Source organism: Cherax quadricarinatus, chromosome 5 (assembly GCF_038502225.1).
Source record: "Cherax quadricarinatus isolate ZL_2023a chromosome 5, ASM3850222v1, whole genome shotgun sequence".
Taxonomy (NCBI): Eukaryota; Metazoa; Arthropoda; class Malacostraca; order Decapoda; family Parastacidae; genus Cherax; species Cherax quadricarinatus.
The window spans coordinates 71673934-71700524 of NC_091296.1; the positions used below are offsets into that span (position 1 = coordinate 71673934).

The following is a 26591-nucleotide window of genomic DNA, read 5'->3' on the forward strand; positions in this document are numbered from 1 at the left end:
CGTCTGATCCCTGAGCAAGTGTAAATGCGTATTATTTTCCAGTCATGTTTAATATGCATTTTATATCTACAAGCACTGTATAGCACTTTGTCTGGATTTTTTGGGTTATCCTAGGTAATTTACACTGTATAACTGTATTTATGTGTACCTGTGAAACAGACAGAGATAGAGACAGATAGACAGGGACAGAGATAGAGAGGCATAGATAGACAGAGACAGACAGATATAGATACAGACGGAGATAGAGGCAGCCAAAATCAATCAGCCAGCCACCGACCATCCAGTTGGCCAGCCAGTTGGCCGGCCAGCTAGCCAGTCAGGCAGCCACCCAGCCAGCCAGCTAGCCTGCCGAACACATATTACACATGTTCCAGAATTGTTTCTCTTTACTTAGGGCATAGGTTATAGGACATTCTGGCAGGATGACACTACCAGTGATACCAAAATTGAAAGGGTGTTGCACAAATGTTGCACATGGGTTATTATTGAGGTTTTTGATACGTATTTCCTCGACCACTTGTGGCCACATCCACCTCAAAGCCACTAAACTCAGGGTCAACATCACTTTCCTTTTAAAATGGGAATGTTAATACTACATGATATCAGTGAATCCCAGGTGTTTGCCACGCTGTTTGCTCTAGCTAGTGCTCAGTTGAACTGGTGCTCCCACAAGGTGGTCCCAGATTTTTTTAATACTGCTCACACCAAGTGTTTTATATAATTTTGAAGAAAATATCATTGATGGATTAATGAAAATGTCTATATTAACGTAAAATAAGATATTTAATGTGCTAAAGACTGATTATTAAATATACATCTCATATAATAAACATTGCACGTTTATATGCTATGTAACATGTTTCTTACATAATTTTGAAGAAAATATCATAGATGGATTAATAAAAATGTCTATATTAACGTAAAATAAAACATTTAATGTGGCAAAGAGTGATTATGAAATATACATCGCATATAATAAACATTGCATGTTTATATGCTATGTAACATGTTTCTTATATAATTTTGAAGAATATATAATAGATGGATTAATGAAAATGTCTATATTAATGTAAAATAAGACATTTAATGTACCAGTGATAATTATTAAATATACATCGCATATAAACATTACATGATTTCATATACTATGTAAAGTGTTTCTTTGGGCCCATGGTTGCTTATTTTGCAGTTGTAGTCAATCAATAACCACAAAAAACAATGGATTATAGCAAAATGTTTGGATGAATGAGCAGAAACTTCCTCACTCGCCCAGAGACAAAGCCAAACTGACTCGCAAGCTGCCCCAGCCGGCGGATGGATGCCTCCTAAATGGCCGATAACCGGGCGCCGAAAAACCGACCAGTAACCGAGTTGGCCGATAACTGAACCGGCCAATAACCAGGGGTCTACTGTATAGTATGTATCTCAAATTTTTCAGTGCAACTCAAAACTATATTTCTTTATGAGGGTAAATCATAACTCAAAATTATCATAACACAAGAGACCACTGTATTGAAATGACTTTGACTATTCCCCAGCATAATTTTCAGCCCTGATAATTTTCAGCACTGTTAGTAAGCCCAGTTTTAAGATATGTCTGAACCCTCAGAGGCCTGCATCATACACACAAATATACACAGACATAAGTAAAAATAAACATGATAAGATCTATTTGAGTATTGTATTCTCACTATTGTCTAATGTGATGCAATGTAAATTAGAAAAAAAGTTGAATAACTTTAGCATTTGTTGGAGTGTTGACTGTATATTTGGTGCTGAATTTTTTAAGCAAAATATTTTGCATTTTTTTTTTTTTTATAAAAAAAAAAAAAGAAATTTCTTGGCATTTTAACCTCATGATTACACATGGAAGTGTCACACATATGCAATATCCTAACTCTTATTATCAGACTTTGGAGTATCTGATGCAGATCTTTTATTGCAGGTATCTACAAGTGGTATGGTTAACCAAGAACTACTCAATAATCCAGGTCTTCACTACATTCACCCTGACACCAGAGACCAACAGAAGACTCATGCTTGCACGTATTGTCACAAAGCATTCAATTGTCGACAGAAACTAGAGGCACATTTAAGAACTCATACTGGAGAAAAGCCATTTGCTTGTCATTTCTGCCCATATCGCAGTGCACAGAAAGGCAATTTACAGCTGCACATCAGAACTCACACTGGCGAGGAGCCATTTGTCTGTCCTCATTGTCCTTATCGTACTAAAAACCAAAGTAACCTCAGCACTCATCTTCGCAAAAGGCATCTGAATCCTAAAACAAGTTCAACATCTAATTTCATGGAGACACTTTAAGGTGGGCTCTTTTCTTTACAGATAGGGGAAGAGTAAATATAAAAAAAATATATTAACCTCTTACTAAGAAAGAAAAAATGAAATGAATTTAGGGGAGGTATCCTCAAAAGGTTTCAAATTTAGATTAACATATTATAGGTATATGTTATGTCATTGTTACTCATAACCTGTTAATGCTGCATTTATACATAATGTGGAATAATGTTTTTACAGGTAGCTTGTATGTGCAATTTCTGTACATATTCTTTAACTTTTAAAAGTGAAAAGCTCAAATCAAAATACTCTTAAGGAACTTTGGTTGGCATTATCATCATTTGTTAATATTAGTTAATATTTAAAATGTAAAACTTTTTATTTTGAACATTTTATTTCATTAAAATGTACTAAATTCTAATCGTAGTTTAATAATTACAGTATAACTTTGGTATGTTATTCTATTATTTATTTATATATATATATATATATATATATATATATATATATATATATATATATATATATATATATATATATATATATATATATATATATATATATATATATACACACACACACACACACACACACACAGTGGCCACTTTATTAGGTACACTTGCTTGTTACTGCAAGAATCTTAATGCCTAAAAGTATGCAGACATGGTCAAGAGGTTCAGTTGGTATTTAGATCAAACATCAGAATGTGGAAGACATGTGATCTTGCCCATGGAATAATTGTTGGTGCCATGCAAGATGGTTTGAGAATCTCAAAAACTGCTGATCTCCTGGGATTTTTCATGCACAACAGTCTCTAGCGTTACAGAGAATAGTGTGAAAAACAAAACATCCAGCAGTCTCCTACAGAACTGCCACTCATAATGGTCAGACTGGTTTCAGCTGACAGGAAGGTGACAGTAACTCAAATAACTATGTGTTAAAACAGTGGTATGCAGAAAAGCATGTCTGAATACACAACCTTGAAGTGGATGGACTACAGCAGCATAAGACCACACCAGGTTCCTCTTCTGTCGGGTAAGCACAGGGTACTGAAGATACAGCGGGCATAGGCTCACCAAAGCTGGACGGTTGTAGATTAGAAAAAACATCACCTGGTGTAACAAATTGCAATTTCTGCTGTGACCTGCAGGTGATAGGATCAGCATTTGGAGTAAACAACATGAATCCATCCTGCCTATGCAGTTGACAAATCTACAACAATTGCATGATGCTATCATGTCAACATAGACCAGAATCTCGAAGGAATGTTTCTAGCACCTTGTTGAATCCATGCCATGAAGAATTCAGGCTGTTCAGGGGCAAAGTGGAGCCCTATCCATTACTAGAAGGGGGTGCCTAATCAAGATGGCCATACATACATACATACTGGTATCAGTATATAACCATGCAATAAAGTGTACATTATTATTATCAGTGCATTTATTTTAAGACCTTTGTAAATGGCATATTTATAAGTGACAACAGGGGTATTGCAGAGCATAATTCATTCCACCCAGTAATGATGAGCAAACTTACTTAAAACTTTATATATCATTAAATTTTGTTAAGGTCTCGTATTTTGATTTTAGTTAAAGTACAGTACTGCATAAGAAATATTGCAATTATAGTACCAGCACTTGTACACCAAAACAAGTTTAAGGATGATTCAGTATTTTTATTACAAATATTTAAATATGACTACATAGTTGGGTATTACAAATAATTATAAACACCAAAATGCAAAAAATTACAAGTTTCCTCATGTATGCAAATAGTCATGTTTGATTAAATGACTTTTCAAAATATATAGCTTTCTGTTATAGAATTATGGTTCTGATTGGATATAACAGATTTTTGCTTCACCCTTGGCTATCACCCACCAAGATAGGGTGACCCAAAAACAGAGGAAACACATTCAGCATCATTCATTCCATTGCTGTCTTGCCAACAACATGCTGATATCACAGTTCAGATGTCACTCCAAACTGCAACAGCCTCACTCCTTTTGAGGAAAGGCACTACACTTCTCACCTCCATGACTCATGTACACTCAACCGGTTTCTATGAGTCCCTTCTTTACAAATGCTACCTTGGTCACACTCAGACACCACATCAGGTCACAAAAACCAATTGCCTCCACTCACCATGATCTAATGAGCTCACACAATCCCTCAGACAACCTCTATCCCCCCTCATTCTCCACCCTAGATTTATATACTACTCTCTTATTCATCCTCTTTGCCCAAACCACTTCAACAACCCCTCCTTGGTCCTCTGAATTATACTTTTGGTAACCGCACACCTTCTAATTGCCACTCTCCAAATTTTCTGCATAATGTTCACACCACACATCTCCCTCAAACATAATATCTCCACTGCCTCCAGCCTCCTACCAATTGTAACATTTAAAACCCATGCATCATACCCATATAACAATGTTGATACCACTGTACTGCAATACCTTGCATATTACGGTTAATGCGTGTCAAAAAATACTGTACTATGCAATACCATACTGATCCTCTTTTTACTAGTTATGTTTCTAGGCTTCACACATGAATTCCAGTTTGATTTTTTATTCACATAATGAATTTTTATTCACACCAAAAATAGAAGATTTACTGTTATGCAACATTGTAATAATTGTATACATAATATCAGCGCATTTGTGAATGCACATTAGACCCACCACCTGATGTGTATTGGATGCGTGACGTCATTTGTTTACTTTTGAACATTGGCAAAAATTGAACATTTCCACTACTCAAGCCATTTTCAGTACTAAAACCAATCAAAATCATCTCTGTTTCTGTAATATATCTTCCATTCTATCAAGTGAGACCAAGAAACTGTGAATACAACCATAGAAAACACGAAAAAACACTGCAAAGTCGCTATTTTAATCCAAAAATATGGTCGCAGTTTTTTTTCTCATCATGCACTGCGTGCTGCAGGATTTGTTTTATATGGTGCACACTTACCACATAGATATATTTTCTCATATCTAGACCCAAATTTACTGCTCACAGCTTAGTAAGCTGAGCTCATGGTGTACAACTACGACTTGGTCCCGGGCTTCACAGCCATAGAACTATGGGACAGACCCTCAAAGGGTTAAATGCATCAGATCACAAAAATATATAGCTGTTTGCTTAGTAGAAATCAGCGCATATGAAACTGGCATACACTTGTAAATACAGCCTCTCCTCACTTACCGATGTACTTGTTTACCAACAACTTGGACTTATGATGGGCTCTCTTACCAGTATGCATACCTAAATAATGTATATTAGAGCTAATTTCCTCTATTTTGTTTAAGAATATAAGAATGGAGGAACACTGCAGAAGGCCTACTGGCCCATACAAGGCAGGGCCTTATCAAAACCACCCCTACCCTAAACAACCCAAGAATTTACTCCCGTACCCATGACACCAATCAAACCCAGCCCCTCCCACTCATATATTTGTCCAATCTCTTTTTAAAGCTACCCAAGGTCCTAGCCTCGATCGCCCCACTCGAAGACCATTCCACACATCCACGACTCCGTTTGAAAACCAATACTTACCTATGTCCTTTCTAAATCTAAATTTATCTAACTTAACTCCATTATTTCTGGTTCTTACCTGGTTCGACACCCTCAGTACTTTATTAATATCACCTTTGTTTATCCCCATCATCCACTTATACACCTCGATGATATCTCCCCTCATTCTGCGTCTCTCCAGAGAGTGGAAATTCAAGGCTCTAAGTCTATCTTTATATGGGAGATTCCTTATACAGTAAATCATTTTAGTCATTCTTCTCTGTAGTAAGGAGACCAAAACTGAGCAGCATAATCTAAATGAGGCTTCACTAGTAATGTATAAGAACATAAGAAAGGAGGAACACTGCAGTAGGCCTGTTGACCCATACTAGGCAGGTCCTTCACAAATCCAACCCACTAACAGAATAAATGCTACCCATGCAATAAGCTTCGACAATTCTATTTACTCATGTGCAAGTCCCACTCAAATCCAACCCCTCACTCATGTACTTATCCAACTTAAATTTGAAACTACCCAAGGTTTTAGCTTCAATAACCCTATTAGGCAGACCATTCCACTCGTTAACTACCCTATTACCAAACCAGTACTTTCCTGTATCCTTTCTAAATCTAAACTTATCTAATTTGAATCCATTATTGCGGGTTCTCTCTTGGAAGGATATCCTCAAAACCTTATTTATATCTCCTTTGTTAATACCCATCTTCCACTTATACACTTCGATCATGTCTCCCCTCATCCTTTGTCTTAAAAGTGAATGTAGTTTAACCCTTAAACTGTCCAAACGTAGATCTATGTTCACCTGCGTGGCGCTCCAAATATTTTGAAAAATAAAAAAATCTTTTTTTTTTTTAAATTAAAGAGGGCAATTTTCTGTGTGGTATAAGACCAAAAAAAAAATTTTTAGGACCAGTACTTACCGAGATATAAAAGCACGAAGTTGTCTCTGGATGCTCACCTGACGGCAACATCCAGTCCTGCCGCTTGCAGAAGTGTTGCCGATTTACCTTTTTTTCTCATTTTTATTTTAATTTATATAATTTTTATGTTCTGATAATTACAATTTATAATAGTTCTTGTGATTTCATAGCCAATCTTTGTTCTGACACTAATATTATGTACTGAAATAGTACTCAGATTGTAACAGTCACACTGACAGGTGAACATTTTCACCTGCCCTGGTCATTTACTATTGTCTAGAAATATATACAGAGTATTTATAGGTCCCAGCAATGTTTTAGACATGCTGGAGCATGAAACTTCTTGAAGCATGGTGTTATGACAAGGGTCAGAATGTGCTCTGCTAGAGGAAACCTTGCCTTTATATGTTTTTACTCTTGCACACAATCATGTCTTTGTATGTCTATCAGTCTATCTGTCTGTCTGCCTGTCTATCTGTCTGCCTAGCTCTGCTTATCTGTCTGTCCAGTTCAGCTTATCTGTCTTTCTGTCTTCTGTGTGTGCCTGGAGTATAATATGAACTCTTTGAATAATGGTGTTATGACAAGCGTCAGATAACAAGTGACATTTGCTGGAGGGGGGAACCTTGCCTTTATATGTTTTTACTCTTGCACACAAACATGTCTGTATGTCTGTCTGTCAGTCTGTCTATCTATCTGTACATCTATCTGTCTGTCTATCTGCACATCTGTGTCTGTCTAGCTCTGCTTATCTGTCTGTCTAGTTCTGCTTATCTGTCTTTCTGTTTGCCCATACACCACAAAGCTGTTGGTTTGTGGTGTATGGGCCACTCCCTGATTGCTGAGCCAGTGACACTGCTGTTATTTACATCATGTTTATTTATGTCTTATATCTACAAACACTATATAGCACTTAGCCTGGAATTTTTGGGTTATCCTAGGTAATTTACATTATGTATAATAACTGTATTTATGAGTACATGTGAAAAACAGAGATACAGATAGACAGAGATATAGACAGATAGACAGGTATATAGATAGACAGAGATATAGACAGATACAGACAGAGATAGCCAAAGCCAGCCAGCCAGCTGAATACATAAGAACATAAGAAAGAAGGAACATTGCAGCAGGCCTACTGGCCCATGCAAAGCAGGTCCATGTCACCCCCCCCCCTGGCTTAGACCAATGACCCACCTAGTCAGGTCACATCTACTGAAAGAAGGAGCACGACATCTGACCCAGTAGCACAAGCTAGTCAGGTCCAACTCACACCCACTCATGCATTTATCTAACCTATTTTTACTTTCCTCTTAAAATGTGAGTGTTAATATGACATGACATCAGTGACATACTGGTGTTTGCCATGCTATTTGCTCTAGCTGGTGCTCAATTGAACTGGTGCTCCCACAAGGTACCAAGTGGTCCCTGATGTTTTTCATAGTGTGCACACTGAGTGCACAGAGCCATTCTTTCATGTCTAGGCGAATCAGACTTATTGCGCCAAATTTGAAGGAATGAAAAATACAACGTTGATCTACATTCGGAGCCTGCTGCACGTGAACATAGATCTACGTGTGGACAGTTTAAGGGTTAAGGGTCTTCAGTCTTTCTTTATACAGAAGATTTCTAATGCTATACAGTGGACCCCCGGTTAACGATTTTAATCCGTGCAAGAGGGATAATTGTTATGCGAAATAATCGTTATGCGAATGAATTTTTCCCATAAGAAATAATGGAAATAAAATTAATCCGTGCAAGACGCCCAAAAGTATGAAAAAAAATTTTTTTTACCACATGAAATGTTAATTTTAATACACACAAACTGAAAAAGGCATGCACAATTACATGACACTTACTTTTATTGAAGATCTGGTGATGATTGATGGGATGGGAGGAGGGGAGAGCATTATCTTCTTACTGTTTAGAAGGGGAATCCCCTTCCATTACGACTTGAGGTAGCAAGTCCTTTTCCGGGGTTACTTCCCTTCTTCTTTTAATGCCACTAGGACCAGCTTGAGAGTCACTGGACCTCTGTCGCACAACAAATCTGTCCATAGAGCTCTGTACCTCCCGTTCCTTTACGATTTGTCTAAAATGGGCCACAACATTGTCATTGAAATAGTCACCAGCACGGCTTGCAACAGCTGTGTCAGGGTGATTTTCATCTATAAAGGTTTGCAGTTCAACCCACTGTGCACACATTTCCTTAATCTTTGAAGTAGGCACAATGGATTCCACAACTGGCATAGGCTTCTCAGGGTTAGCCCCAAACCCTTCAAAATCTTTCTTAATTTCCATACTAATTCTCACCCTTTTTACCACAGGGTTGGCACTAGAAGCTTTCTTGGGGCCCATGGTCACTTATTTTCCAGAAACAGCACCGAAAACACTGTAATAATACGAAATATTCCGAGTGTATGCTTGGATGTTACCGCGGAGGCTGGCTGGTAAACAATGGGACGGGCGGCACATGTGAGGGCACATTGGACGCGTCTCGGACGAAAATCGGTGAGCGGGTTTTTAATCGGTATGCGCGGCAAAAATTTTGCGATAAAAGTAAGCGGTATGCGGAAAAATCGCTATGTGATGCCATCGTTATGCGGGGGTCCACTGTATATTTATTTAGTCATTCTACACTGAATGAACTGTAAAATAACTTTTGGACTTCTGTTACTTACACTTCTTGAAATAAATCCCAGTTTATTACAATATACCTACCATCCTACTTACGACCATCCGGTCGTAAGTCAAAATGGACGTAAGTCGAACCTTAGAAAGTTGCCGATGTACTAGGTAGTAGTAGTAGTTATACATATGGTGGAAAAGTCAGCTGGTACATAAAAAAGATAAGATAATATAAAGATTTTCTTCAGATTTTTAACCCTGAAAGGTTAGCCACCCAGGATAACCCAAGAAAGTCAGTGTGTCATCAAAGACTGTCTAACTTATTTCCATTGGGGTCCTCAATTTTGTCCCCCAGGATGCGCCCCACACCAGTTGACTAAAACCCAGGTACCTATTTTCTACTAGGTGAACAGGACAGCAAGTGTAAGGAAACGCATTGAAATGTTTCCACCTGCCAGGAATCGAACCCGGGCCCTCCATGAGTGAAGCGAGAGCTTTAGCCACCAGGCCACAACAGAATTGAGCAGGAAGGGTAAAGAGAAAGTAGGGTCTTTAAATATATATTATACTAATAGTTGCAGTGCTAGGAATAAGATGAACAAGTTGAGATTAGTTGCTAGTGCAGGTAACACTGATGTATTTGCCATAACCAAGACATGGTTTAATTCGAAAAGTCGGGACATGTCGACTTGCCCTAAAAGATATTTGAGCCTATTATTCATCCATTTTGGGTCATTTCTATTTGATCTAATTTCTTTATACATGCCGGAAGCAATGGGCTGGTAACCCCTTCTCCTGTAGACATTTACTAAAAAAGAGAAGAAGAAAAACTTTATAAAACTGGGATGCTTAAATGTGCGTGGATGTAGTGAGGATGACAAGAAACAGATGATTGCTGATGTTATGAATGAAAAGAAGTTGGATGTCCTGGCCCTAAGCGAAACAAAGCTGAAGGGGATAGGGGAGTTTCGGTGGGGGGAAATAAATGGGATTAAATCTGGAGTATCTGAGAGAGTTAGAGCAAAGGAAGGGGTAGCAGTAATGTTGAATGATCAGTTATGGAAGGAGAAAAGAGAATATGAATGTGTAAATTCAAGAATTATGTGGATTAAAGTAAAGGTTGGATGCGAGAAGTGGGTCATAATAAGCGTGTATGCACCTGGAGAAGAGAGGAATGCAGAAGAGAGAGAGAGATTTTGGGAGATGTTAAGTGAATGTATAGGAGCCTTTGAACCAAGTGAGAGAGTAATTGTGGTAGGGGACCTGAATGCTAAAGTAGGAGAAACTTTTAGAGAGGGTGTGGTAGGTAAGTTTGGGGTGCTAGGTGTAAATGATAATGGGAGCCCTTTGATTGAACTTTGTATAGAAAGGGGCTTAGTTATAGGTAATACATATTTTAAGAAAAAGAGGATAAATAAGTATACAAGATATGATGTAGGGCGAAATGACAGTAGTTTGTTGGATTATGTATTGGTAGATAAAAGACTGTTGAGTAGACTTCAGGATGTACATGTTTATAGAGGGGCCACAGATATATCAGATCACTTTCTAGTTGTAGCTACACTGAGAGTAAAAGGTAGATGGGATACAAGGAGAATAGAAGCATCAGGGAAGAGAGAGGTGAAGGTTTATAAACTAAAAGAGAAGGGAGTTAGGGTAAGATATAAACAGCTATTGGAGGATAGATGGGCTAATGAGAGCATAGGCAATGGGGTCAAAGAGGTATGGGGTAGTTTTAAAAATGTAGTGTTAGAGTCTTCAGCAGAAGTTTGTGGTTACAGGAAAGTGGGTGCGGGAGGGAAGAGGAGCGATTGGTGGAATGATGATGTGAAGAGAGTAGTAAGGGAGAAAAAGTTAGCATATGAGAAGTTTTTACAAAGTAGAAGTGATGCAAGGAGGGAAGAGTATATGGAGAAAAAGAGAGAGGTTAAGAGAGTGGTGAAGCAATGTAAAAAGAGAGCAAATGAGAGAGTGGGTGAGATGCTATCAACAAATTTTGTTGAAAATAAGAAAAAGTTTTGGAGTGAGATTAACAAGTTAAGAAAGCCTGGAGAACAAATGGATTTGTCAGTTAAAAATAGGAGAGGAGAGTTATTAAATGGAGAGTTAGAGGTATTGGGAAGATGGAGGGAATATTTTGAGGAATTGTTAAATGTTGATGAAGATAGGGAAGCTGTGATTTCGTGTATAGGGCAAGGAGGAACAACATCTTGTAGGAGTGAGGAAGAGCCAGTTGTGAGTGTGGGGGAAGTTCGTGAGGCAGTAGGTAAAATGAAAGGGGGTAAGGCAGCCAGGATTGATGGGATAAAGATAGAAATGTTAAAAGCAGGTGGGGATATAGTTTTGGAATGGTTGGTGCAATTATTTAATAAATGTATGGAAGAGGGTAAGGTACCTAGGGATTGGCAGAGAGCATGCATAGTTCCTTTGTATAAAGGCAAAGGGGATAAAAGAGAGTGCAAAAATTATAGGGGGATAAGTCTGTTGAGTATACATGGCAAAGTGTATGGTAGAGTTATTATTGAAAGAATTAAGAGTAAGACGGAGAATAGGATAGCAGATGAACAAGGAGGCTTTAGGAAAGGTAGGGGGTGTGTGGACCAGGTGTTTACAGTGAAACATATAAGTGAACAGTATTTAGATAAGGCTAAAGAGGTCTTTGTGGCATTTATGGATTTGGAAAAGGCGTATGACAGGGTGGATAGGGGGGCAATGTGGCAGATGTTGCAGGTGTATGGTGTAGGAGGTAGGTTACTGAAAGCAGTGAAGAGTTTTTACGAGGATAGTGAGGCTCAAGTTAGAGTATGTAGGAAAGAGGGAAATTATTTCCCTGTAAAAGTAGGCCTTAGACAAGGATGTGTGATGTCACCATGGTTGTTTAATATATTTATAGATGGGGTTGTAAGAGAAGTAAATGCGAGGGTCTTGGCAAGAGGCGTGGAGTTAAAAGATAAAGAATCACACATAAAGTGGGAGTTGTCACAGTTGCTCTTTGCTGATGACACTGTGCTCTTGGGAGATTCTGAAGAGAAGTTGCAGAGATTGGTGGATGAATTTGGTAGGGTGTGCAAAAGAAGAAAATTGAAAGTGAATACAGGAAAGAGTAAGGTTATGAGGATAACAAAAAGATTAGGTGATGAAAGATTGGATATCAGATTGGAGGGAGAGAGTATGGAGGAGGTAAATGTATTCAGATATTTGGGAGTGGACGTGTCAGCGGATGGGTCTATGAAAGATGAGGTGAATCATAGAACTGATGAGGGGAAAAGGGTGAGTGGTGCACTTAGGAGTCTGTGGAGACAAAGAACTTTGTCCTTGGAGGCAAAGAGGGGAATGTATGAGAGTATAGTTTTACCAATGCTCTTATATGGGTGTGAAGCATGGGTGATGAATGTTGCAGCGAGGAGAAGGCTGGAGGCAGTGGAGATGTCATGTCTGAGAGCAATGTGTGGTGTGAATATAATGCAGAGAATTCGTAGTTTGGAAGTTAGGAGGAAGTGCGGGATTACCAAAACTGTTGTCCAGAGGGCTGAGGAAGGGTTGTTGAGGTGGTTCGGACATGTGGAGAGAATGGAGCGAAACAGAATAACTTCAAGAGTGTATCAGTCTGTAGTGGAAGGAAGGCGGGGTAGGGGTCGGCCTAGGAAAGGTTGGAGGGAGGGGGTAAAGGAGGTTTTGTGTGCGAGGGGCTTGGACTTCCAGCAGGCATGCGTGAGCGTGTTTGATAGGAGTGAATGGAGACAAATGGTTTTTAATACTTGACGTGCTGTTGGAGTGTGAGCAAAGTAACATTTATGAAGGGGTTCAGGGAAACCGGCAGGCCGGACTTGAGTCCTGGAGATGGGAAGTACAGTGCCTGCACTCTGAAGGAGGGGTGTTAATGTTGCAGTTTAAAAACTGTAGTGTAAAGCACCCTTCTGGCAAGACAGTGATGGAGTGAATGATGGTGAAAGTTTTTCTTTTTCGGGCCAGCCTGCCTTGGTGGGAATCGACCAGTGTGATAATAAAATAAATAATAATAATAATTCTTTATACAGGATAAATGTTCTTTGGACAGCATGAATAGTGTTTAGAAAGCTGTCATATTGATAGCTCTATTTGTTACCCAAGTCCATAGATGATAAGTGTTCTCTATGCCCATTGTAATCTCCTAAGTGAAAATCTGGGACCATTACTGAGTTATTCCTGTAAGCATACTTCCATTCAATGTTAAAGGTAATTGATTTGTGGTTGCTTGTGCCAAGTTCCTCTGTAATTTCTAAATTATTAACAAGGGTTTCCTTGTTTGCCAGAATCAAGTCAAGCAGGTTATTTTCCCTTGTAGGTTCTGTCACAAGCTGCTTCAAAAAACAATCCTGAACTAACTCTAAGAAGTCGTTAGATTCTAAATTCCCAGTCAAAGAATTCCAACCAATCCAACTAAAGTTAACCCTTTGACTGTTTTGGGCATATATATATGTCTTACAAGCCAATGTGTTTGGCGTATACAGGAAGGCCCCACTTATACGGCTGGTTAGGTTCCAGGCTACCGCCGTAAAGCGGAAACCGCCGTAAAGTGGAACACCCTTTTTTTCCACTTACAAATGCATACAAACACTAGATAACAAGTTTACACTAACATATATTAAGTTAGCAATAGAACCAGGCATCAAAAAAGAATAAAAAGTACAATACACACATAGTGCACTCATTACTTACCTTAAAATATTTATAGTCTTAATCTAGGGTGAGACAAGTAGTATTTATTGTAAGAAATCAAGTGTGGTATGTATGGTAGTCAGCCAGGCTACCATACCAGGCCACCCCACCCACACATACAATTCTATGATATTTAAGCATCCCAGAGCGATAAAATGTATATACAGTTCACTCATTACTTACCTTAAAATATAGGGTGAGATGAGTAGTATTTATTGTAAAAAATCAAGTGTGGTATGTATGGTAGTCAGCCGGGCTACCATACCAGGCCAACCCACCCACACATATATTCCATGATATTTAAGCATCCCAGAGCGATAAAATGTATATACAGTTCACTCATTACTTACCTTAAAATATTTGTAGTCTTAATGCAGGGTCAGGAGTAAGTAAATGAGATAAAACGAATAAATGAGAGAAAGAATGAGTGCATGAGAGAGGACAGGCGCAGAGTTATGTAAACAAACCAGGCGAAGGTAAGTTTTGTAAACGAAGTGTACACGTCTGGTTTGTGTACAAGTTACATTGTGTACAGGTTGTCTCTACATTGATACGGTAGAATAAATAAAGAAGAATACTCCCATTCTCATGTAACATCATTTTGAGAAGAAATGATGCTCCGAGTGAAGGCAATGGAAATAAGTCACTCTGACTTTTTTGGGTTATCCTAGGTTCTCTACACATATGTTGTTATGTATGATAATCTATGTAACTGTATTTGTGTATACCTGAATAAACTTACATACATACGAAAGGAATAATTTTCTACAGTTACCCCCAGTAACACATTTTCTCTTATGTTAGATTAGAGAAAATGTTATTCTTGGCATCACTTGTACAAGTTATCTGGCTACGACATCTCATATTTATGTTTATTTATTCTATTGTAGGGTGTATTTATCATCTTTTTATGTTATGTATCGTGTTTATTATATAATTTTGAAAAAAATATCATGGATGGATTAATGAAAATGTGTATATTAACGTAATATACAACATTTAATAAGACTCGGTGATTATTATTATTATTATTAGCATTTCTAATATGGCGTCACTTGTGCAAGTCGTCTGCTACCACATCTCATATTTATGTTTATTTATTCTATTGTGGGGTGTATTTATCATCTTTTTATGTTATGTATCGTGTTTATTATATAATTTTGAAAAAATATCATAGATGGATTAATGAAAATGTGTATTTAACGTAATATACGACATTTAAATGAGACAATGATTATTATTATCATTACTAATATAACGTCTGGAGACATAAGACACTCTTACTGATTTTAATGTGTACCTGCATGCCAGCACAGTATGTAAGTTTATTTAAGTACAGGTATACATAAGCATAATTATCAGAGTATATATAAAATATGAAATAACTTTTAAAAACATTTGAAATTTTGGAGTTTCCAGACAAAATGGAGAGACTTAGTGCTTACTGAGCTCACGAAGAATGTAAACAAACAAGGTGGGGCGCAGTGACCGTATTAGAAAGTCAGGTGGGGGGAGCCGTATAGCGAGATTTGGTCATAATTTGAAATGACCGTATTAGCGGAACGCCGTAAAGTGAAACGCCGTAAAGCGGGGCCTTCCTGTATATACTCAAAAATTCTAGCGGCTTCAAATCAAGCAAGAGAAAGCTGGTAGGCTCACATGTGAGAAAATGGGTCTGTGTGATCAGTGTGCACAGTATACAAAAAATCCTGCTGCACGCAGTGCATGAAAAAAAAAAAGACCGTGTTTTTAGATTAAAACGCTGAATTTGAGGTGTATTTTTGTATAGCATTTATGGTTGTATTCTTGCTTTCTTGGTCTCATTTGATAGAATGGAAAACATATTATAGAAATAGAAGTGATTTTGATTGGTTTTACTATGAAAAGGATCTTGAAATGGAGCTCAAAGTGGCAGAAATGTTCGATTTTTGCCGATGTTCAAGAGTAAACAGATGATGTCATTGTCCAATAAATGTCCAACTAGCCATCCTAATATGCAGTCATGAATGGGTTGACATTATTTATACAATTATTACAATATTGCAGTAGTCTGCATAACAGTAAATCTTCTTTTTTTTGTGTCAATAAAAATTCAAAATAGAAAGCAAGAGTATTATAACTGGGGCCTGGAGACGTGACTGATGAACAGAGAAAATGTTATTTTAGTGCCAGGAATGTCTGCATTGTTCATTTTGGACCCTATTTTGGCAAAAACACCAATGTTACCCGCACTTGCAACTAATCTCAATTCGCCCATCTTATTTCTTGCACTTCGACTATTAGTATAAAATATGTTTAAAAACCTCCCTTCTCTTTTCTCTTCCTGCTGATTTCTGTTCCTCCATTATACCTGTTACTGTCCTTGTCACCTAGTGCCACTGGCTTTCCAATATTCACAAATAACTCTACCTCATTCTACCTGTCGTGTTTGGTGGCAAGGATAATTACATTGACATTTTCATTCAGGTCAGAAAGAGAAGTAGGACGACCTGGTGTATTGTCCAATAACAACAAAATTTTATAATCCATGTCATTATCTTTGCAGTAACATTCAGTTTCAGAGCAAAAATAATTTGCAAACCAATCTTTAAACTATTATCTCATTACCCAGGCTTTCTTATTTGACTGCCATATAACAGGAAGAGAATTTTTTGAATAGGGTTTAAAAGCCCTTTGATTTTCCACTCTGTACACCAGCATAGGCTTTAACCCCTTAACTGTCCAAACGTAGATCTACGATGTTACCACTACCGCTCCAAACATAGATCAATGTTTTATTTTTCCTGCCTCCAAATTTGGCACAATTGGGCTGAGATGCCTGGTCAGCATAGAATGGGTCTTAACACTCGGTGTGCACAGTACGTATTAAAAAAATCTGGGACCACTTAGTACTTTGTAGGAGCACCAGTTCAACTGGGCACCAGCTAGAGCACACAGCATGGCAAACGCCAGGGATTCATTGATGTCATGTCATATTAACACTCTCCTTTTAAGAGGAAAGTGAAGTTGACCCAAGTTTAGTGGCTTTGAGGTGGATGTGGCCACAAGTGGTCGAAAAAATATCAAAAACTTCGATAATAACCCATGTGCAACATCCTTGCAATTTTTGTACCACTGGTAGAGTCATCCTGCCAGAATGTCCTATAACCTATGCCCTAAGTAAAGAGAAACAATTCTGGAACATGTAATAGTACATGTTTGGTAGGCTGGGTGGCTAGTTGATTGGCTGTCTCTATATCTGTCTGTGTGTCTGTATCTATTTCTGTCTATCTCTGTTTAACTCTTTCTCTATCCCTTTCTCTGTCTATCTCACAGGTACACACAAATACAATTATACATAGTGTAAATTACCTAGGATAACCAAAAAAATCCAGACAAAGCGCTATACTGTGCTTGTAGATATACAGAGGAACCCCGAGATTCGCCCGCTTTGAGTTTCGAGTGCTTTTTTCAGCTAAATTTTGTCCCGAGTTTCGCACTGTGCCCCATGTTTCAGCCCACGTACCAGGCCTGTCCGCCTGCCCGTGCAGGCCTCATGAGTCAGTGTGGCTTTGTTTATCCTCAAGTAAGCATTACCCTCCATGGTGGCAGCAGTGGTTGAGGCAGTGGTAGAGGCAGTGGTGGAATCAGTGGTGGAGGCAGTGGTTGAGGCCGAGGTGGAGGCAATGGTTTAGGCAGTGGTTGAGGCAGTGGTTGAAGCAGTGGTTGAGGCACTGGTTGAGGCAGTGGTGGAGGCAGTGGTTGAGGCAGTGGATGAGGCAGTAGTGGAGGCAGTGCTGGAGGCAATAATAAGTCATCCCTCTCTTCTCCTCCCTATCTTCCAGATGCCAACAAGAGTCTTCAATAAGGGTACGTAAATATAATTTTAAATGTTTATTTATCTATTTCATTACTCATTATCTATTTCGTTACTCATTTTTCATTACTAATTGTTTTGTGTATGTAAAACTATAGTTATTCTTTAACCCTTTCAGGGTCGGTGCTGAACTAGTATGGCTTGCACGCAAGGGTTGGTGCCGTACTAGTACGCGTAAATTCTAGCACCTTCAAATCTAGCGAGAGAAAGCTGGTAGTCCTACATATGAAAGAATGGGTCTATGTGATCAGTGTGCACAGTATAAAAAAATCCTGCAGCACAGTGCATAATGAGAAAAAAAAAAACTCCGACCGTGTTTTTGGTTTAACCCTTTGACTGTTTTGGTCGTTTATATACGTCTTACGAGCCACTGTCTTTGATGTATATATATTCATAAATTCTAGCAGCTTCAAATCAAGCAGGAGACAGCTGGTAGGCCCACATGTGAGAGAATGGGTCTGTGTGGTCAGTGTGCACCATATAAAAAAATCCTGCAGCACACAGTGCATAATGAGAAAAAAAAAACTCCGACCGTTTTTTTTTTTAGTTAAAATGCCAACTTTGTGGTCTATTTTCGTATAGTATTTATGGTTGTATTCTCGTTTTCGTGGTCTCATTTGATAGAATGGATAACATATTATAGAAATAGAGGTGATTTTGATTGGTTTTACTATAAAAGGAACCTGGAAATGGAACTCAAAGTAGGGGAAATACTTGATTTTTGCCAATGTTCAAAAGTAAACAAGTGATGTCATTGTCCAATAAATGTCCAACTAGCCATTCTGATATGAAGTCACGAATGGGTTGACATTATTTATACAATTATTACAATATTGCAGCAGTCTGCATAACAGTAAATCTTCTATTTTTGTTGAATAAAAATTCAAAACAGAAAGCAAGAGTAATATCAGAGGGGCCTGGAGACGTGACTGATGAACAAAGAAAATGTTATTTTAGAGCCAGGAATGTCTGCATTGTTCATTCTGGACCCTATTTTGAAAGTGTCATATTTTTTTAATTTTTGTGAAATTGGCCAAATTGCAAATTTCTGACCATGTTTTTGGGTAGAAATAAATTGTATAAAATACCGACACAATGGAAATATAAACACATATGCAGTTTAATGTGATCCTTTATTGACAACGTTTCGCCCACACAGTGGGCTTTTTCAAGTCACAAACAGATCTACCTGGTGTGGAAGGTACGTGAGTATTTATAATCAGGTTCAGAATGTTGAGGTCAGGTGGAGAATGCTACATCTGATGATCTGCCGAGTGGGGTTATAGAGTCTAAAATCTTGGGTAGCTTGGAATGGAGATTGGATAAGTTGTGAGCAGACCTTCTGCAGTGTTCTATGTTTTTATGTGGGATAGCGATGAAGAGGTTTCTTGGCAAGTGGTTCAGCTATGTTATATTAAACTGCATATGTGTTTATATTTCCATGTTATTGGGTAGTTGAAATCAGTAAATGGGCAGTTTCTTGTACTCAATCGATAGCAAAAATGGAGTTCTAAAGAAATAGCTGTGAGTTTGGTCAACTGGAACAACAGAATTAGCCAAAAACAGGGCTCAAATTTGGCGAAAGCGCTGATTCATAAATATCGCCGAGGTCGCCAACCTCGCGAGAGCGTAATTCCGTCAGTTTTCCATCAAATTTCATTCTTTTGGTGTCATTACAATCGGGAAAAGATTCTCCATCATTTCATAAGAAAAAATAATTTTATTTTTTTTTAAATTTTGCGACACTAGGAGACACCTCAGGATTGGGGGTTGCAACAGTCAAAGGGTTAAAACAGCGAATTTGCAGTGTATTTTCGTATGGTATTTATGGTTGTATTCTAGTTTTCCTGGTCTCATTTTATAGAATGAAAGACATATTACAGAAACTGAGACAAATTTGATTGGTTTCACAATGAAAAGTACCTTGATATTGAGCTCAAAGTAGCAGAAATGTTTGATTTTTGCCAAAGTTCAAAAGTAAACAAATCATGCCATGCGTCCAACACACGTCAACTGGTGAGTCTAATATTCTTTCACAAGTGTGCTGATATTATTTATACGATTTCTACACTAATGCAGTAGTTTGCCTAACAGTAAATCTTCTATTGTTTTGTGAGAATAAAAATTCAACATGGAAAGCAAAAAAAATGTAAGGGGGGCCTGGGGACATGATTAATGAACAGAGAAAATGTTATTTTAGTGCCAGGAATGTCTGTCTTGTTTATTCTGGACCCTATTTGGAAATTGGCATCTTTTGAAATATGTGTGAAATTGGCAAAATTGCCAATTTCTGACCACTTTGTTGGATAGTTGAAATCGGTAAATGGGTGGTTTCTTGTATTCATTCGATAGAAAAAGTGGGGTTCTAGTGGAATAGTTATGATTTTTGTCGACTGGCACACTGGAATTGGCCAAAAATAGGGCTCAAAGTGGGTGAAATCGCCGATGAGTAAACATCGTTGTGACCGCTTACTTCGCTAGAGCATAATTCCATAAGTTTTCCATCAATTTTCATACTTTTGGTGTCATTATGATCGGAAAAGGATTCTCTATCATTTTATAAGAAAAAATTTTTTTTTTTTTTTTCGAAAAATTTTCGACCCTAAGAACAAGTTTAGTAGAGGGCCTCTCGACCCTGAAAGGGTTAAAAAAAATTATTTTTTGTGAATATTTTTGTGGGTCTGGAACGGATTAATTGGATTTACATTATTTCTTATAGGAAATATTGCTTTGAGTTTAGGCCAAGCTTCTGGAACGGATTATGGCTGAAACTCGGGGTTCCACTGTAATGCATAATAAGTATGACTGGCAAGTAATACGCATTTTCACTTGTTCAGGAATCAGACATGACTACTGCATCATGTGTAATACCTGTTGGTTCACAAGTCGCTCTCTCTGAGACAGAAAGAGAGACAAGCAGGCAGACAGAAAGACAAATTAGCAGAGACAGAGATAAATAGAGAGCTAGACAGATGGGGACAGATAGATAGACAGACAGACAATTAGACAGACATGTTTATGTATAACAGTGAAAACAAATAAAACCAAGGCAATGCACAATCATCAAATGTCACTCCACTGCTGCACTGTCAGAAGTGGAGTGACACTTGTCTTACACAATGCTTGAAGGAGTTTCATGTATACTCCCATATGTGCAAAACATTGCTAGGACCTATGTATATATTTCTAGACAATAGTATGTGACTAAGGTAGGTGAAAATGTTCACATGTCACTGTGTTTGTGACTATTTGAGCAATATTTCAGTACCTAATATTAGTGTCAGAACAAAGATTGGCTATGAAATCACAAGAACTACTATAAATTGTAATTATCAGAACATAAAAATTATATAAATTAAAAAAAATGAGTAAAAAAGATATATCAGCAAGATTTCTGCACGTGGCAGTGCTTCACATTGCCATCAGGTAAGCAACAAGCGCTGACTTTCCTGTCTTATATTTCCATAAGTACTGACTCTTAACATTTTTTTTTTAGATTATTACATATAAAAAAAATGTAATCTTTATTAATAATTTTTCTTTTCTTTTATTTTCTTTTTTCAAAATATTCAAAGCGCTGGGCAAGAGAATGTAGATCTACATTTGGACAGATATCCCTTTCACTGTCGAGACCCCTGCTCACAAACTTGCTCTCAGTGTCGAAGAATTTAAAAAAAAAAAAATTCTTATGAAATGATAGAGAATCTTTTTTCTAATGGTAATGACACCAAAAGTACGAAATATGATGGAAAACTTACAAAATTACTCTCTTGTGAAGTTAGCAGTCTCGGCGATATATACGCATAGGCAATTCTGCCCACTTTGAGCCCTATTTTCGGCCAATTCCATTGTTCCAGTCAACCAAACTCATAGCTATTTTGCTAGACCTCCATTTGTTTTATTGATTGAATACAAGTAACTGCCCATTTGTTAATTTCAACTACCCTGTAAAGTGATCAGGAATTGGTAATTAGGCCAATTTCATACACAGTTCAAGTAAGGCCAATTTCAAAATAGGGTCCAGAATAAACAATGCAGACATTCCTAGCACTAAAATGACATATTCTCTATTCATTAGTCATGTCTCCAGGCCCCTCTTATATGACGCTTGCTTTCCATTTTGAATTTTTATTCACACAAAAATAGATTTACTGTTATGCAGACTGCTGCATTATTGTAAAAATAGTATAAATAATATCAGCACATTTGTGAAAGAATATTAGACTCACCAGTTGACATGCATTGGACACATGGCTTGATTTGTTTACTCTTGAGCATCGGCAAAAATTAAACATTTCCGCTACCTTGAGCTCAATTTCAAGGTACAGTGGACCCCCGGTTAACGATATTTTTTCACTCCATAAGTATGTTCAGGTGCCAGTACTGACCGAATTTATTCCCATAAGGAATATTGTGAAGTAGATTAGTCCATTTCAGACCCCCAAACATACACGTACAAATGCACTTACATAAATACACTTACATAATTGGTCGCATTCGGAGGTAATCGTTATGCGGGGGTCCACTGTACTTTTATTTCGAAAACCATTCAAAATCATCTCTATTTCTGTAATATATCTTCCATTCTCTCAAATGAGACCAAGAAAACGAGAATACAACCATAAATACCATATGAAAATATACCGCAAAGTCAGTGTTTTAAACCAAAAACATGTCAATTTTTTTTTCTCATTATACACTGCATGCTGCAGGATTTTTTTTATACTGCACACACTAACCACTTGGACCCATTCTCTCATATGTAGGTCTACCAGCTTTCTCCCGCTAGATTTGAAGCCGCTAGAATTTTGGCGTAGTACTACGGCACCAACACTGGCTTGTAAGCCATAGTACTACGGCACCAACAGTGAAAGGTTTAAATATCATATATTACATTATTATAGACATTTTCATTAATACATCTATGACATGAGCCAGGGTTTGTTGCTGTGAGCCAGGGATCCTCTCAATGGAGATTTCTTGATACTGGTGAGGGGGCTCTTGATCTAGCAAACTGAATCTGTGCTCCAGTTACCTGAATTGAACCTCAATGCCTTCCAATCCTCCCCCCCTTCCGCAGGCATTGTATAATCCCAATGGGTTTAGCGCTCCCCCATGATAATAATAAATACATGATGTGATCCAGGGTATGTTACTGTGAGCCAGGGTATGTTGCTGTGAGCCAGGGTATGTTGCTGTAAGCCTGGATATGTTGCTGTACTGCATTAATGTGAAGATAGTTTGTTTAGTGTCACTAGTCACTCCCAGTTCAACTGCCAGATTAATGTGTGTCCATCTGAGTCGATCTGACCGGGTCTATTACGTGTCCACCCAAAAACACTGTTTACAGAATTTGTGCATCTCTATTGAATGAAACCACATTGTATTGGAAGATGCTTTCCAAGACATTTATTGCTAAAGAAGAGAAGTCAGTGCCTGGTTTCAAAGCTGCAAAAGAGAAACAAACAAACTGTATTTCTTTCCGTGGTATAAAAATGTAGTTTTACATGTAATAAAATATTGTTAAGCACAAATAATTAAGACTGGCAAACACTGTTGCTGAGGGCTAATGCTAGGGTCTAATACTACTCACCACTCACTATGAGCTAAAAAAAAACAAAAATATTTTAAGTAATGAGTGTACACTATATGCATTTTACCTTTTTATTGTTTTTTAGGCCTAGTTCTATTGCTCTTGTTATAATAGTGTAAACATATTATCAGGCATTTATATGCATATAAAAGTGAAAACAAGGGAGATTCACTTTATGGTGATATTTTCTTTATGGCAGTAGCCTGGAACCTAACCCACCATATAATCAGGTCCTTCTGATTATATTGTAAGACATATTCTTACCATTTCACTAAATGTAACTGAAGGCTGTCTGAGGTGTGCATAGGGTTGAGTCTCAACTTCTAGCCACACTTCTCGACTGGCTGCTGCTGGGTTCACTCTCTCTGGGTTTTGTGAATCCTGTAGTAACTATTCTTAAAGCTATGTATGGATCTTGCCTCTACCTTTTTACTATGTGAGTTGTGTGTAAGCCTGCTTTCATTAATGAAACCAAAGTTCTAATTAGAATATTTTATCAAAATTGAAAATTATTTTTTCTTCTTGAAGGATATGTGTTTCATTACAAATCTTTATGATATAATACTGAAAGTTGCAAATACTTTTCTGCGCATATGGATGCTTAATTTAAAATCTTGTGTTAACGTTGTAGCTATTGTTCTAAAACATTCAGCAAGATTGCATGTTAAGTCAGGATTCATTCTTGTTATTGTGACCACTTATTTAATATGGCCATTTTCTTAAAATTTATGTTTCTATTTTCAGACAGATTCCTTGGTTGCAGGGCATCAGCAGCAGGTTGTTGCTGGTGGAACAGATGAACTGACAGAGAACAGAAGATCAAGGGGACAACTTTGCTGTCAGTTTTGCTCCAAATCTTTCAACTACAGCAATGACTTAGAACGCCACATCAGAATTCACACGGGAGAGAAACCCTTTGCTTGTCCATATTGTCCATATCGTGCAGCTGTTAAAGGAAACTTGAACCAACACATTAGAACACACACTGGAGAGGAGCCTTTTGCATGTTCATTCTGCCCATACCGTGCAAAGACCAGCAGTAATTTAAAAACACACATTTTTCATAAGCATCGTTCCTCTTGCCAAAACTTAAGTAGTTAAAACAGATTAGTGCAAATGTGACACTTTTTATCCTTAAATCTCATACAATATGACTGAAATGTGTACACTGTATCAATACTATGCAATAAAATTATTAAATACCTCAGTACTGCAGTACTGTTTATTGAAAACACATCTTTGCCTTTCACTCAGTAATGATAATAAAAAACCCAGTTTTCATTACCACATGTTTCATTAAGCATAATGAATTAAGACTTTCTCATTTGAGTGTTCAATGAAGTGTATTAAATAATGAAAAAGTTAAAGATTGGAATGGACTGCTGATCTGAATACTGGAATGTATGTTGATGCTGATCTAAAGATTGGAATGTGTGTTGATGATGCTGGCCTGAAGACTGGAAAGTATGATAATGATGCTGGACTGAAGACTGGAATGTATATTAATGATGCTGGCCTGGAGACTGGAATGTATACTAATGATGCTGGCCTGAAGACTGGAATGTATATTAATGATGCTGTTCTGGGGACTATAATGTGTTCAGTGTTCATGATGCTGTTCTGAAGACTGATCTTTAGTCACCAATGTGCAAAGTCAGTAAGAGCTGATGAATAACTTGAGTAATAAACAGTATGTCAATTTAACAAATCAAATAGACACTTGTGGAAAAAATAAGAGATCAAAAGACTAGCGAAGGAGTACAAAAGAAGAACTGAAAGAATGTAGAAGTCATTTTCAATATGTTATGCTGAGTACAGGAAGAACTTTTGGAGAGAGAGAGATGAGGTGAGAAATCCTGGATGAAGTTACAGTGCTTAATAATGTAATGGGTACATGAAGTTGCTGAGTGGGGCAGTGATGGTGTTCATCCTAGGATGGGAAGGGTGAACATTTTAAATTACTAACTTGTTAGAGTTTGCAAATTTTATAATAGTGTACATTATGCTAGGGAAGAACCAAGATGATGAATATAGTGGAGATAAAATTGTCATGAGACTGGACAAAATAAATGAAGATAACAGTTTCATTGAATTCAAACCAAAATAAAGCTAATAATTGCATATTTAAATAAGTAGTTGATAAACTACAGGGTAATTAATTTCAGATATTAATTAATTATGTAATGTTCCTTCTAAGTCATAATAAAAGTAAGCCTATATACAATGTCATTATTTAATTACATTAGTGATTTTGAATAGATATCAGCTTGTTTTCTTTAAAGAAATTTATTGATATTAGTTACAGTACAGAATTAATATTACAACAATAAGTACTTTTGTTTTTATAATTCAACAACCATCTCCCACTAAGGCAGGGTCACCCATAAAAGACAACTCATTCATCATCACTCATTCAATCACTATTGTACCAGAAGTGTATTGTCATCACAATCAGATTACCCTCCAACTGCAATATCCCCATCCCTCCTTCACAATACTGGTACACTATTATAAATTCATGCCCCAGTTATCACACAGGCAAACCACTCTGCTTTCCTGCATGTGACCTGATGCATAATACAATTATTATACTAGTAAAGATTGCAAAGCATGTCTATGTGCTTGTTTAGGACCTTTAACCCTTTCAGGGTCCAGAGGCCAAATCTCAAAGGGTGCACCAGGGTCCAAGAATTTTTGAAAAAAAAAAATTCTTACAGAATTAACCCTTTGACTGTCGAGGTCATATATATACGTCTTACGAGGTACCGTGTTTGACGTATATATACTCATAAATTCTAGCGGCTTCAAATCAAGCAGGAGAAAGCTGGTAGGCCCACATGTGAGAGAATGGGTCTGTGTGGTCAGTGTGCACCATATAAAAAAAATCCTGGAGCATGCAGTGCATAATGAGAAAAAAAAACTCAGACCGTTTTTTTTTTTTTAATTAAAATGCCGACTTTATGGTCTATTTTTGTATAGTATTTATGGTTGTATTCTCGTTTTCTTGGTCTCATTTGATAGAATGGAAAACATATTATAGAAATATAGGTGATTTTG

General features: G+C 37.5%; 1 protein-coding gene across 7 annotated transcripts in view; it reads left to right on the forward strand.

The window, feature by feature from the left end:
• Positions 1-25758, forward strand: part of LOC128684992 (longitudinals lacking protein, isoforms H/M/V) — a 331763-nt gene extending 306005 nt beyond the window's left edge. For 3 of the 7 annotated variants that reach the window (XM_053771405.2, XM_053771406.2, XM_053771407.2), the window contains one exon: positions 1946-2605. In XM_053771405.2, the coding sequence (XP_053627380.1) occupies positions 1946-2323 (378 nt within the window). In that variant the 3' untranslated portion in view covers positions 2324-2605. Of the gene's footprint in view, positions 1-1945; positions 2606-24278 lie in introns of those variants that run through there. The other 4 variants (XM_053771404.2, XM_053771408.2, XM_053771403.2 and 1 more) reach the window with 4 other exon arrangements.
• Positions 25759-26591: the final 833 nt, after the last annotated feature.